We start from the raw sequence: 13039 nt of genomic DNA, 5'->3' as shown, positions 1-13039 counted from the left end.
TGTGGTCGCATGGTCTTCTGCCAAATTAAGTTAACTTGAGCAGGTGCGAGATTTTCCACCTACCAATGCAGAGTGACACCAATACTAAATGGACTGCGTCTGCTCAGTAATGCAGCTCACCACTGCCTTATCATGAGCAGTTAGGAACAGGAAGTAAACAATGGTCTAGCCAGAGAAGTCCATATCCCACGCATAATTAAAACAAATGTACATGTGTATGAAGAGGAATCTGAATCCCCATTGTCACTGTTGATTGAACTGAGCTGATGACCCTCATATTACCAGACTTCTCCTTGAGAAAACGGCTTGACTGAGCAGAAAGAAGAGTGGGCTGAAAAACAACATTAATTGTGGTGGGCATAATGTAATCTTCATTAAGTGCACTATGTTCTTGTACCTGCAGAGATTCTGTTGTATTTTTTGAAAGAGGAGAGAAAAGAATTGGAGGTAAATACAAAAAGGCTGTTTACAGAGAATACACAGATGATACTTTTAAATGGCAGAAGCAGCGGACTCAACAGGAACAGCATCTTGGAATACTCGGTAAAGATTATATTGAGAAACTTCTTCAATTGCTCTAATTTGTTATTCCGTTCAGATAAGTAATATATTTTACCATGTAACAAACTTTCAGAATCTTTTACTGTTCTTCCATTCATTGACTGTCTATACTTCCCGCTGTCTTGGGAAAGCAACCAACATAATCAAAGACCCCTCCCACTCCGGTTATACTCTCTTCCACCATCTTCCATCGAGCAGAAAATATAAATGTTTGTACAAATATATAAATGAGTAGAAGAAGAGCTTCTTCCCTGCAGTTATAAGACTTTTGAAAGGACCTGTCAAATGTCAATTCTGATCTCTCTCTCTTTCTGTCTGTGCACCTTCTGTGTAACTGTGATACTATATTCTGCACTAGGTTCTGCTACTCTGATGCAGTTTGTATGGTAAGATCTGCCTATATGGCAATCAAAACAACATATTTTACTGTGTTTTGGTACGTGACAACAATAAATCAGTCAACCAATATAAGGGAAACGAAATGAGTAGATCTTGACTTCATACCACAGGATCAGTGTTTTACATCCAGCCTGATTTTTAGCTCTACTGAAGTCATCATAGATAAAAACAGGGGAGAGATGTAGAAGAGGTTGCCAAATTCATATCACCTATTTTACAGTTACATGCAAAGTCCAACATCCAAGATTCCCCTTCATTCACCTCTTTAACTCTAAACAAGTTTTTGAATAGAAATACCCAATAAACATGTCTCACGTGTATTTACAACATACTGGATCGTCTGATAGGAGCCTTGGTGCTTGAAATACTACATGCTAGTAAGCCTAATGCCTATAGTGCTCACTATACACAGCATCACACAATGTGGGGCCCTAACAACATTAGACCCAGCAGACAGGCTGACTACAAAGAAAGAAGAACGACGTACGATGGTATAACCTCTTAATGGAAACACTGGAGCTGTTGACAAAAACTCCTGTTCCACACGTGCTGTTTTGCCCAAGGAACACTTCAAGAGATGGTAGTTAAGATAAACAGGGAGACTAGTTTATGATCTACCTGTACTGCTTGTAAATAAAGTTTTTCACTGTACTTTGGTACAAGTGACAATAAATTAATCAATCAATCAATTGGGCCAACTTTCTTCATCATTCAAAACAAACCTGCAATTTATTTAAGCCCTTTAATGGCTTCTGATACCCGATAGCCCATGTACAAGCAGCTCTTTTGCCATGTCATTCACTGTGCAAATCATGCAAATATTCTTTGAAATGTAAGATGCTGGAAAAGCCCAGTTACAGAGAGAGAAACAGAGTTCATCAGAGCTGAAGACTTTTCAATCACTTCATACAATGGAACAGTGTAGATTTAGTATTCACTTGGCAATACTAATTTCCTGGATTAGCCTATACTTTAATTGGAAAATCAACTCTGATTGGGAAGCTTATGACCATCACTGGTAGGGAATGAACTGCTTCACAGATGATTTGCTGGTTGGACATAGATCACTTGAAACAACTCACTTCCTGACTCCCCAGAGCCTGCCCATCTTCTCGAAGGAATGTGGTGGAATTGTCCCCATTTGGCTGGATGCCTACAGCTCCAAAAACACTCAAGAACTTGACACCATCTAGGAAAAAGCAGCCCACTTGATTGGCACCACATCCAAGAACTTTCACTCCCTCCACCATCGGCGCTCAGTAGCAGCAGTGTGTACTATTTATAAGACGCACTGCAGAAATGCACCAAGACTCCACCCCTGCAGCCACTTTCATCCAGAAGGACAAAGGCAGCAGATAGATGGGAACATCACCAACTGCAAATTCTTCTCCAAACCACTCACCATAATCACCAAATTCTTTAAGTGTCACTGGGTCAAAGTCCTGGACTTCCTGCCCTGAAGCATTGTATAAGACCATAAGACCATAAGAAATAGGAACAGGGTTAGGCCATTCAGCCCCTCGAGCCTGTTCTGTTATTCAATAGGATCATGGCTGATCTGACATTCCTCGTGTCCACTTTTCTGCCCTTTCCCTGTATCCCTCGATTCCCCGACTGATGAAGGATCTGTCTAGTTCAGCCTTAAATATACACAATGGCTCTGCCCCCACAGCTCTCTGTGGCAAGGAGTTCCAAAGACTCATAACCCTCTGAGAAAAGAAATTCCTCCTCATCTCAGTCTTAAATTGGTGCCCCTTTATTCTGAGACTATAGCCTCTGGTCCTAGACTCTCCCATGAGGGGAAACATCCTCTCAGCATTTACTCTGTCATAGCCCTTAAGAATTCTATATGTTTCAATGAGATCACCTCTCATTCTTCTAAACTCCAATAAGTAGATTCCCAACCTGTTTAACTTTTGCTCATAAGACAATCCCTCCATAGCAAGGATCATCCTAGTGAACCTACTCTGAATTGCTGCCATAAAATAACATCTTTTCTTAGATAAAGCGACCAAAACTGTTCCTAGTTCTCCAGATGTGGTCTTGCCAGCACTTGTACATCTACAGTAAGCTTTATACACCAACCCCCTTGAAATAATGGCCAGCATTCCATTAACTTTCCTGATTACCTGCTGCACCTGTGTGCTAGCTTTCTCTCTTTTGTGCACAAGTTCCCCCAAGTTCCGTTGTGTTGCAGCTTTCTGCAGTTTTCTCTTCATTTAAATAACACTCTGTCCTTTTGTTGTCCCTTCCAACATCACATTTTCCTACATTATATTACTACTTGTAGGTCCATCTGCACCAAGTGAGTGAGATGAGTTTGTCAAAAGCATTTGCCCATTGTCATTGACTGGAATTTCACCTTTTGTTTGAAGATGCAGAATTATATCCAACATGCTTTATGGTCTCAGTCACCTTCAGTGCAAGATACTGTCGGCTCTTTTATCATGTAATCTGTAGGAAGAAACTGCTAACTGTGATCATGTTTCTCTCTGTAGGACCTGTCATTAAAGCAGAAGTTGGAGATAGGGTCAAGGTGACATTCTGGAACAACGCGAGCCACACGTACAGTATTCAAGCTCATGGAGTCCTCTATGAGAAAGACTCTGAAGGAGCCAAGTATCAAACTTCCAGATCGGGTAATGCAGCCTAAAAATGTTCACCTGTCGAAAATAATGGATGCATTTTGACCATAAGGACAGACCATAAAGATTACTTATAACTGAAAAAGCCATAGGGAAATTGGGGGCAGGGGGAGAAGTGTTGTATTTAATGTAGGCCTAGCAGGAGAATGCCATTCAGCTCCTGAAACTTGTACCACCTTCTAGATTGATCATTTGCCTCAGTGCCATTTTCAAGTGCTATCCGCAAATCCCTTTGGCATTTGTATCTCAAAATCATTGTCCTGAGCATGCACAGAATATTCCAGATGTGCTCTCTATTGTTGTGCTCCAAGTGATTAGCGATAAAGACCAACATTCTTCTTCAATTTTCTGCTTGAAATCTGGCCCAGGCCGCAGTGTCCACAAGTAAGGAGGCACATTCCAAATCCCCCCCACCCCGAAAAGGGAAATCAAACCCCGTGCTCTTGGTATCAATCTGATCAACACTGTCTACCAGTCAATTGAGCCAACCCACCAATGAGTCCGTGTTGCTATGGTAACATACACTTTTCTATGTGTGTTGTAGCCTCGATAGTGAAGGTAGAAACGTCAATTACTTTCCAACACATGGCTGACCAGCTGGCACTCCCACTCTTACCAGCTGCCATTGGTATGTGTTGGAAGGACTTGCAATTTGATCCTCTACTTTTCTGGCTGCCCGAATCAATGCTTGAACCCAGATCTGCCGACTCAGAGGCTCACACTCAACAGGTATGGGGCAAAACAGGAACAGGGGTCTGAGCTGGATGCTCGGCCATGATCATATTGAATGGCAGAGCAGGCTACTCCTGTTCCTATTTTCCCAAGAGAAACTATTAAAGTTAGAGATGGGAAGATGCAACAGGTGGGGAGGTGATGGCATAGTGCTATTAGCGCTAGACTATTGATCCAGAAACCCAGGTAATGTCCTGGAGACCCTGGTTTGAATTCAGACATGACAGATAATAGAATTTGAATGCAATAATAATCTGGAATTACGAGTCTAACGATGGCCATGAATCCAGTGTTGATTGTTGTAAAAACCCATGTGGTTCACTAATGTCCTTTAGGGAAGGAAACCACCATCCTTACCTGGTCTGGCCTACATATGACTCCAGACCCACTGCAGTGGTGGTTGACTCATTGTCCCCTGGGCAACTAAGGTTGGGCAATAAATGCTGGCCTGGCCAGTAAAGCTAGTGTCCTGTGAACGAATTTTAAAAAAATCTTTAAAAACCTGGAGGTTTCAAGAACAGCATGCAGAAGAAATATTTTTGTGAGAGTTCATAATTTCTGTACCAGCCCAAACCAAATTAGTCCAGTGGAAATTCATGGTACAGATGATTGCTATTGGAACATGTTTTTCGCTCAGTAATTTCTAGACACATCAGCCCTTTTCTACTAAGTTGTCATGTATCGCCAAGGTAGATCATTCACATGACCCACAAGATGGACCCCAACCCTGTTCAATCTTCCAACTTCAGAGTCAAAGAATTCAAGGATCATAGAATGGCTATGTCTGAGGAAGCTGGCATTCAGCTCATCGTGGCCATTTTTTTTGGCTAAGTGCAATTTGAGTTGATCTTTTTGGAGGGATTCTTACAGCAAGGCCTAGCAAGATTTTTTGCTCTATCTTACCAAATGTACCTCATTAAATACTTACCCCATTCCAATAGTGTCCCACATTTTGATTCTATCACCATCCACCACATGCTGTACCTAGAATAACTCTCCACAAAGTGACCATCCATCGAAAGACCAGAATCCCTTGGGCCTGCACCATCTTTGAAAACATGCTGTGCACCTGGACAAGTATTGGCAACCCACTGTTGCCCCTCACTGGCAGTGACAAGCCAAACTGCTCCTACAGCTCAAAGCTGGCATGGGTTACAGTTCCTCACACATTCAACTCCATTCTCTCACCCTGGTCGTTGTTTAACCACCAGGTCTCATACTATACCTGTCCTTAGCTACCTCCCCTTCAAATAGATATTCCAAACAGTTGTTGCTACTCTGTTCCCAGTGGAAACCCACATATTGTTCAGTAGGAAAACAGAAGTTGCTGGGAAAGCTCAGCAGGTCTGGCAGCACCTGTGAAGAAAATATCAGAACTCGGTTCTGAGGAAGGGTCACCGGACTCGAAACATTAACTCCGATTTTTTTCTTCACAGATGCTGCCAGACCTGCTGAGCTTTTCCAGCAGCTTCTGTTTTTGTTCCTGATTTACAGCATCCGCAGTTATTTCGGGTTTTATGGCCCAGTAGGGGCAGATCATATAACAGGCAGGCAATAGGACAATTCCAGAGAATGCTAGAGAAACTTGATAGATCTGACAGCACCTGTAAAGAGAGAAACAGGTTTGACATTTTGAGCCCAGTCTGGCTCTTCTTCAGAAATACTGAATCGAAAGGTTAACTCTTGTTCCTCACTCCACAGATACTGCGGACCTGCTGAGTTTCTCCAGCATCCTCTGCGTTTGCTTCAGATTTCCAGCATACGCAGTATTTTGCTTATATTTGAGTGGAGACTGCAGTTCACCCACACGTTGCAAACCAAATGTTGGGAAGTCTGGTTGGCATGGACAAATTGGACTGAAGGGTCTCTTTCCTTGCTCTATGACTCAATAACCCTATGACAAATGACTATTTTACATTCCATGAAAGGTCACCCAGCTCCCATCTCCTGGAGCTGGGTGTTAATCCGGTTCTGTCTGGCTTGTAGCCTCAGAGACCGAGGAGAAAAGGGTGGGAGGGTGTGGTGGATGTGGGGCTGCTGCTGAGGAGACAGGACTTTTGAACTTACTTCTCAAGACTTAGGGCTGCAGGCTCAGGAGGGGAAGGGGATGACAATTGTGAAGAAGGGGGTTACAGTAGAACATAGCTGGGATGGAGTGGGGTGGGGGGGGGGGGGGGGGGGGGGGTGGGGGGGGGGGGTTCTGTCCACAATCAGGAATGGCCTGACCTCAAGGAAGGGACAGTGTCTGACCACACCTGGCACGGGCACCTCATATACTGAGGCCCAGGTGGAAGGATGGGCAGATACAGTCTCATTTGGACAGGTTAGATGGGAGAATTGGCGAAATGCAAAGCTTATGGGGAGGGGGGCAGTTTCACAAGAAGGGCAGTCAGGAAGGGGATCAGGAGGTTTGCTTCCTCAGCAACACATAGAGGCAGAGGCTGGAAATCATTGCCCAAATAGTCCTCGCTGTCATTTTCCATCGTGCTGGAAATCGAACCTGCACAACTGGAAGGAAAATGGCAGTGACTGCACTCAGAGTGGCAGGATAAGTGTCCCAACCTGTCAGGGAGGGGGCTGTAAGACCCATTGAAGTGAGGCCCTTCAGAGGGCAAGAACATCAGACACTGTACAGGACACAGACCCTGTGGGCTCCCTAATCCCTGGCCATCCTTATGGTTCCCTCCGTGCTGTCCAACACCCCTCCCCCTCTCAACCCTAGGCATTGCTGATCACTTCATTCAGCATCAACACAGAGGCCAGGGACAGAACAGGGAGAATAAAATAAACAAATGATTGTGAATGCTGGAGATCTGAAACAAAGAATAGGGATATTTTACCAAGAGGGATGGCTGAACTCATTGCCCTGTATACACTTTGTTCCCATCGCTTCCACACGGTACAACAGGCTCTCAGTGCAGACACTGATCAATGGCACATCCAGTGTGTACATGGCGTTAGTCATCAGTTACATGCCAGGATACATAGAGACTCAGACAAACAGACATATTGCAAAACCATTAACATTTGCAGAAAGATAAGTTTTTTATACAGTGCAATGTCATTAAAGTGCTGTTGAAAAGGTTGTTATTTCTCTCCTGCCTACTATGTTTCAATGTAGTCCCTGGTTGCACGGGTAGGGTAGAGGGAGCCTGCTTCACATTGGAGCCCATTGGCCCCTTGGAGGTTTGCTCAGGTAATCCCAGAGATGTTTACCTCTGGATGGCCCAGGCATGCTGGAGGCAAGTGGACCCTCTCCAGCATGAACTTCCAATGGCTGGAGGAGAGGGGAGCAGGCAGGATAGAGGTGGATGGCCCAGCTGCTTATAGAGAGTCCTGAGAGAAGATTTCTGAGGGGGTCTGTGTGTGTGGTTTCCCCTCCCACTGGGTACCTCTTGGCACTACCCTGTCTCCTTGTGGGGAAGGCGCACCTGGAGTGCTTGACAAGATTCTCATCCTCCTGTCGCCATGCCTTCTGCCCTGAGGACCAATGGCTGGGGCAATGGAGCGTTTGTCATTTGTTCATGAGGGCATCGCTGGCTAAACCAGCATTTATTGCCCATCCCTAATTGCCCTGAGGGCAGTTACGGATCAAACACTTTGCTGTGGATCTGGAGTAACATGTAGACCAGACCAGGGAAGGATGGCAGATTTCCATCTCTCATTAGTGAATCAATTTTTTTACGATAATCAACAGTGATTACATAGTCACCATTAGGCTAGCGCCTTATTCCATATTCTTTATTGAATTTAAATTTCACCATCTGCCATGTTAGGATTTGTACTCATGTCACCGGAACATTGGCCTACACTTCTGGGTAGCTAGACCAGTGACATACCACTCCAACACCACCTCCTCACTGAGTGTGGGTCTGGGCCCATATCCAGCAGATCCTGAGGGTGCTGGACTTCCCTCATCATGGCAGCTGTTCAAGGAGGCAGCCCAATGTTCAGGTGGGTCCTCATAGTGTAGCTGCATTGCTGTAGCCTCTGGGTTATGAGGGCTCCCACATCCCAATCTGCTGCTCCCTGCATGTCTGAACAATCATCAACTCCCCAGGGTCCTCTCCTGCCTGGGGCTGAGCAGGTACCTGGTCTCTGGCAGTCCCACTGAGTACCAGCGGCCTGAAGCCGGTTTCTTCCTCGGCCACAGTGAGGCGCTCACCAGACCGTGCTCCCACACTCCCTAAACCTGACTTTCCCACCGAGGTCTCAGAGCTCTCTTCCTCAGAGGTCGAGGAGTTGACTTCTGGTGGAGCAACCTATTTCTCCACAGCAGCTATGACGAGCCTGTCAATAACAACAAGACACACGAGAGGGAAGGCATCCTGGCCAATGGTTGGAAGAGATGTTCAATGAATGATCTTCCAGTCAGTGTCAATGTGAGCTCTCCAATGGAATGGTACTTACTCAGTTGGTGGGGCCTTGACATCTTGGCATTCCCATGGGAACAATCCCGGTCTTCTCCAGTGAGGGACAGGATTCTCTCCTTGTAGGTGGTGAGGAGCCTGATGTTGAGCAATCCTTCCCTTCTCTGAACTCTTTCTGCCCTGTCTTGGCCTGTTTTCTCCCACAATGGGAAAGAGCAAGAGGCATTGAGTGAGATGAAAGTGGGTGGCATTGCTTTAGTGTTGGCGTAGGCAGCTGAAAAGTGGTAAGGCGTCCCAGGCGAGTGAGTAGGCAGCGCACAGTCTGTGGTAAGTTAGTGTTAACGGGAGAGGGAAGATGTTGCATGCAATCATGAAAGTGGCAGGGCAGGAGCCTTGGTGGGAGGTGGGCACAGCAGCAGAGATAGAGTGAGTGTAGATTTGCAGAAAGAGGAATGTGACACTGAGCCTGGTGGAGAGGAGGAGGTCATTGATCTTCTTGTGGCACTGCTGGACCTTGTTCCGCACTGTTGGGGACTGCACTGACCGGGTGGTGGCCTCAGACCAGGCTGCCAGGATCTGGTGGTGTGGCCTCCTTTGGTGGTCCTCAGGGAAGAGGACAACGTTCTACTTGACCGCACTGTCCACGGGCTCCTTGTCGGTGAATCAAGGCGCCATTTTCCCTTCTCAGACATCTTCGGAAAGACTGCCCTTCGATGAGCAGGCAAGGTTCAGAAAGCCAGAGTTAGCCCGGGCCTTTTAAAGATGGCACAGGTGCTGGGGAATGCCAATCTATCAGCAGATGTGGTATGTTCTTCTGGAAAGGCAGGTGGCAGAATGGGACCAGAATTGAGGGGGTGCCATTAGGTAGATAATGAGGCAAGTTTGGTCAAAAGAGATCTCGCCAGGCCTTGTGGAGACGTAACAGTCTGCAAAACTCATCCAAACGGACACCGAGCCAAAAATGTAACATTCAACCCATAGCTTGAAAACTCTGGGCTATTCTGCTTCTAAAATCTCAAACATTACAGCTACTGTAAATAGCTTGTGTCAGGATATCGTGGGTGGCACGGTGGCACAGTGGTCAGCATTGCTGCCCCACAGTGCCAGAAACCCAGTTCAATTCCAGCCTCAAGTGACTGTCTGAGTGGAGTCTGCATGTTCTCCCCGTGTCTGTGTGGGTTTCCTCCGGGTGCTCTGGTTCCCTCCCTCAGTCCAAAGATGTGCTGATTGGGTGGGCTGACCATGCTATAATGTCCAGAGATGTGGGAAATGCAGGAATAGGGTAGGGGTGTGGGTCTGGGTGGGATGCTTTCGGAGGGTCGGTGTGGAGTCGATGGGCCAAATGGCCTGCTTCCGTACTGTAGGGATTCTATGATATCATATGAGCTGTTTTCTTTGAACTCAGTTGAATGTCAGGCCAGTCTAGTGAAAGTACCAGACTGTGTGTGGAGAGGGAATTTCTTAACCTTCTCTAAAAAGTACACAATTCAGTGAAGATGACATACATCCAAACTTGTGATGGAATATTATTCCTTCTTTCTCCTCATTGACGCATCTTCAGTGTTTGAAGTGAATGACCCGACCTTTCACCCTCAAAATTTTCCATCCAGTCTTCTGCTCAGTGAAAATCCCCTGGTAGACCCATTCCGATCAGATCATAACAAGAGCATCTCCCCTGCAATGGGTTCCCTCCGCTTCCACATTCTCGGTGTCCCTTCAAAGGGTTGATCCTTTCCGCTCCCACTCTCCTCCATTGTACCCTTTGCCAACAAGGACATGACATTTGAATTGCATAAAATGGAATAAAATTTTTCCTCATGGCGACAGCCAATCGTCGTAAAAACCCATCTGATTCACTAATTTTCTTCAGGGACAGAAATCTGTCATCCTTACCTGTTCTGGCCTATATGTGACTTTTAACTGGTCTCTGGGCAATTTAGGGGTGTTAACCTAGCCAGTGATGCCCACATCATAGAACATAGAAGAAAATAGAACAGTACAGGCCCTTCGGCCCACGATGTTGTGCCGATCTATTATCCTACTAAGGTCAAACTACCCTGCATACCCTACATTTTAGTATCCTCCCTGTGCCTATCCAAGAGTCGCTTAAAAGTCTGTATGTGTATCATGTGAGTGAATATACATAAAAATCTTGTCAAATTTAAAATCCTCGTTGTGATTAATTCGATGGATGACCTCACCTTGTCCTGTCAAGCCTCAAATATTCCTTAATTCTCTGCCCCACTGGCTCTAGATACTTACACATCTCCCTTCCATTCACTTCACATTGATAGCTGTTGTTTCAATAGCTTAGGCACCAAGGTCCTGAAATTATCGCCCAAAAATTCCTCAACCTCTCCACTTTTGTCGGAGCTTTCACTCACCCCATCTGGTTGGCTTGGTAACCAATTTTGATCGATTGGGACATGTTTCAGCGCTGAAGATGTGCATTTGATGTGGGATTTTTTTTTATCCTTGTCTGTGAAAGTGCATTTTAGTTGTCTGCTGGGAAAGGAATCGATGTCAACGGTTTTGAAATTAAAATGTATCTAACAGGATTCGTGGCACCACCCCCTCGATCCCCTTATGTACCACCTGGTCAAACGTTCATTTACGAATGGAAAGTTCCAAAGGAGTTTGGTCCTAGTGAAAATGATCCAAACTGCCTGACTTGGCTCTACTCCTCGGCTGTGGATTCCATAAAGGACAGCAACTCTGGTCTGGTTGGCCCTTTCATTGTGTGCAAGAAGAATACCCTAGACTCTCAGGGGAAACAGGTACACTGAGTTAATATAGCTTGGATATAGCAGTGACATCAATACCTGTTGATGTAAACTGGGAGACACAACAGGATTACATCCATTTCTGACAAATGTTTCATTCTTATTCCTGTGTCAGTGATTCTCCAAATAATTATGCATCTATTATGACAATTATTATTCAGTTCCAAAATAATTTCATCTGTGCTGAAGGCCTCATTTTATAGGACCACAAGGCCATGAGAAATAGGATCAGGAGTAGGCTGTTCGGCCCTTCAAGCCTGCTCTGCCATTCAGTAGAATCATGGCTGATCCAATATTGCTCAAATCCACTTTCCTGTATTTTCTCCATAAGCCTTCGATTGCCTTGCCCACCATCCAGAACAAAGCAGCTGGCCTGACTGGCACTACATCCAAAGTACATCTACACCCTCCAACACTGACACTCAGTAGCAGCAGTATGCACTATCTACAAGATGCACTGCAGAAATTCTCCAAGGTTTCGCAGCTGTGACGAGTACCACCTAGAAGGAGAAACATGGCAATCCCATCCAAGCCACTCATCATAATCACCAAATATATTGCCAGTTATTGCCAGGTCACCCCTTAACCTCCTATCTCCAGAGAAAAAAGTCCCTATAACTCAAAACCCCCCAGTCCCGGCAACATCCTGGTAAATCTTTTCTGCACCTAGTCCAATTTAATAATATCCTTCCTATAGCAGGGCATCCAGAACTGTATACAGTACCTCAGAAGAAACTGGTTTCAAGTGCTAACTGGAAAGTGTGGCTTTCAGTACAGGGGATATATAATTCTTTAGTGAATTACTTATTGTTTCGTTAATCCAGCTTTAAATGTTGTACATTTTCATTGACATTGACACAGAAAAATGTGGACAAGGAATTCTATTTGATGGCAACTGTGTTTGATGAGAATCTCAGTTGGTATTTAGATGAAAACATCAACATGTTTACAACTAAACCCAAAGCTGTGGATAAAGAAGATGAGGATTTTCAAGAATCAAACAAAATGCATTGTAAGTCTTTGAAATGGCCGATGATATTCCTACTAATGAATTTAATACTTTAATTTTCTAATTTGGAAATTAAAAATTCAAATGTGATAAATAATGCTTGCAAAGGTAACAGACTTTCCTGCTCCTCAGATGCTGTCTGACCTGCTGTGCTTTTCCAGCTCCACACGTGTAGATTCTTGTATTAATTTTTTATTTATAAAATTAATTCATTATATTATGTGGTTGTTCATTTTGACTTGGTACACAGTCAAATATGTAATGAGATAGTAGGAACTACTGATGCTGGAGTCTGAGATAACAAGGTGTAGAGCTGGATGAACACAGCAGGAGCAGGAAAGCTGATGTTTCGGGTCTGGACCATTCTTCAGAAATGGGGGAGGGGACGGGGGCTTTGAAATAAATAGAGAGAGGGGGAGGCGTTGATAGAAGGTGGATCGACGAGCAGATAGGTGAAGAGAAGACGGACAGGTCAAGGAGGCGGGGATGAAGCTAGTACAGGTGAGTGCATGTAGGGAGTTGGGATGGGGTTGGTCAGTG

The 13039-nt window shown here is 45.0% G+C and overlaps 1 protein-coding gene across 1 annotated transcript in view; it reads left to right on the top strand.

Annotated features, from left to right (window-relative positions):
- LOC109923036 (ceruloplasmin) overlaps positions 1–13039 on the top strand; it is a 62886-nt gene that overhangs the window by 23347 nt on the left and 26500 nt on the right. Inside the window, exons 7-10 of the mRNA XM_048604785.1 lie at positions 404–543; positions 3459–3599; positions 11264–11484; positions 12352–12502. Coding sequence (XP_048460742.1) covers positions 404–543; positions 3459–3599; positions 11264–11484; positions 12352–12502 — 653 coding nt within the window. The remainder of the gene's footprint in view (positions 1–403; positions 544–3458; positions 3600–11263; positions 11485–12351; positions 12503–13039) is intronic.

The sequence above is a fragment of the Rhincodon typus genome, chromosome 13 (genome assembly GCF_021869965.1).
Source record: "Rhincodon typus isolate 14 chromosome 13, sRhiTyp1.1, whole genome shotgun sequence".
Taxonomy (NCBI): domain Eukaryota; kingdom Metazoa; phylum Chordata; class Chondrichthyes; order Orectolobiformes; family Rhincodontidae; genus Rhincodon; species Rhincodon typus.
The sequence above is the reverse complement of the archived record's forward strand: the minus strand, read 5'-3'. Positions and strand labels throughout refer to the sequence as shown.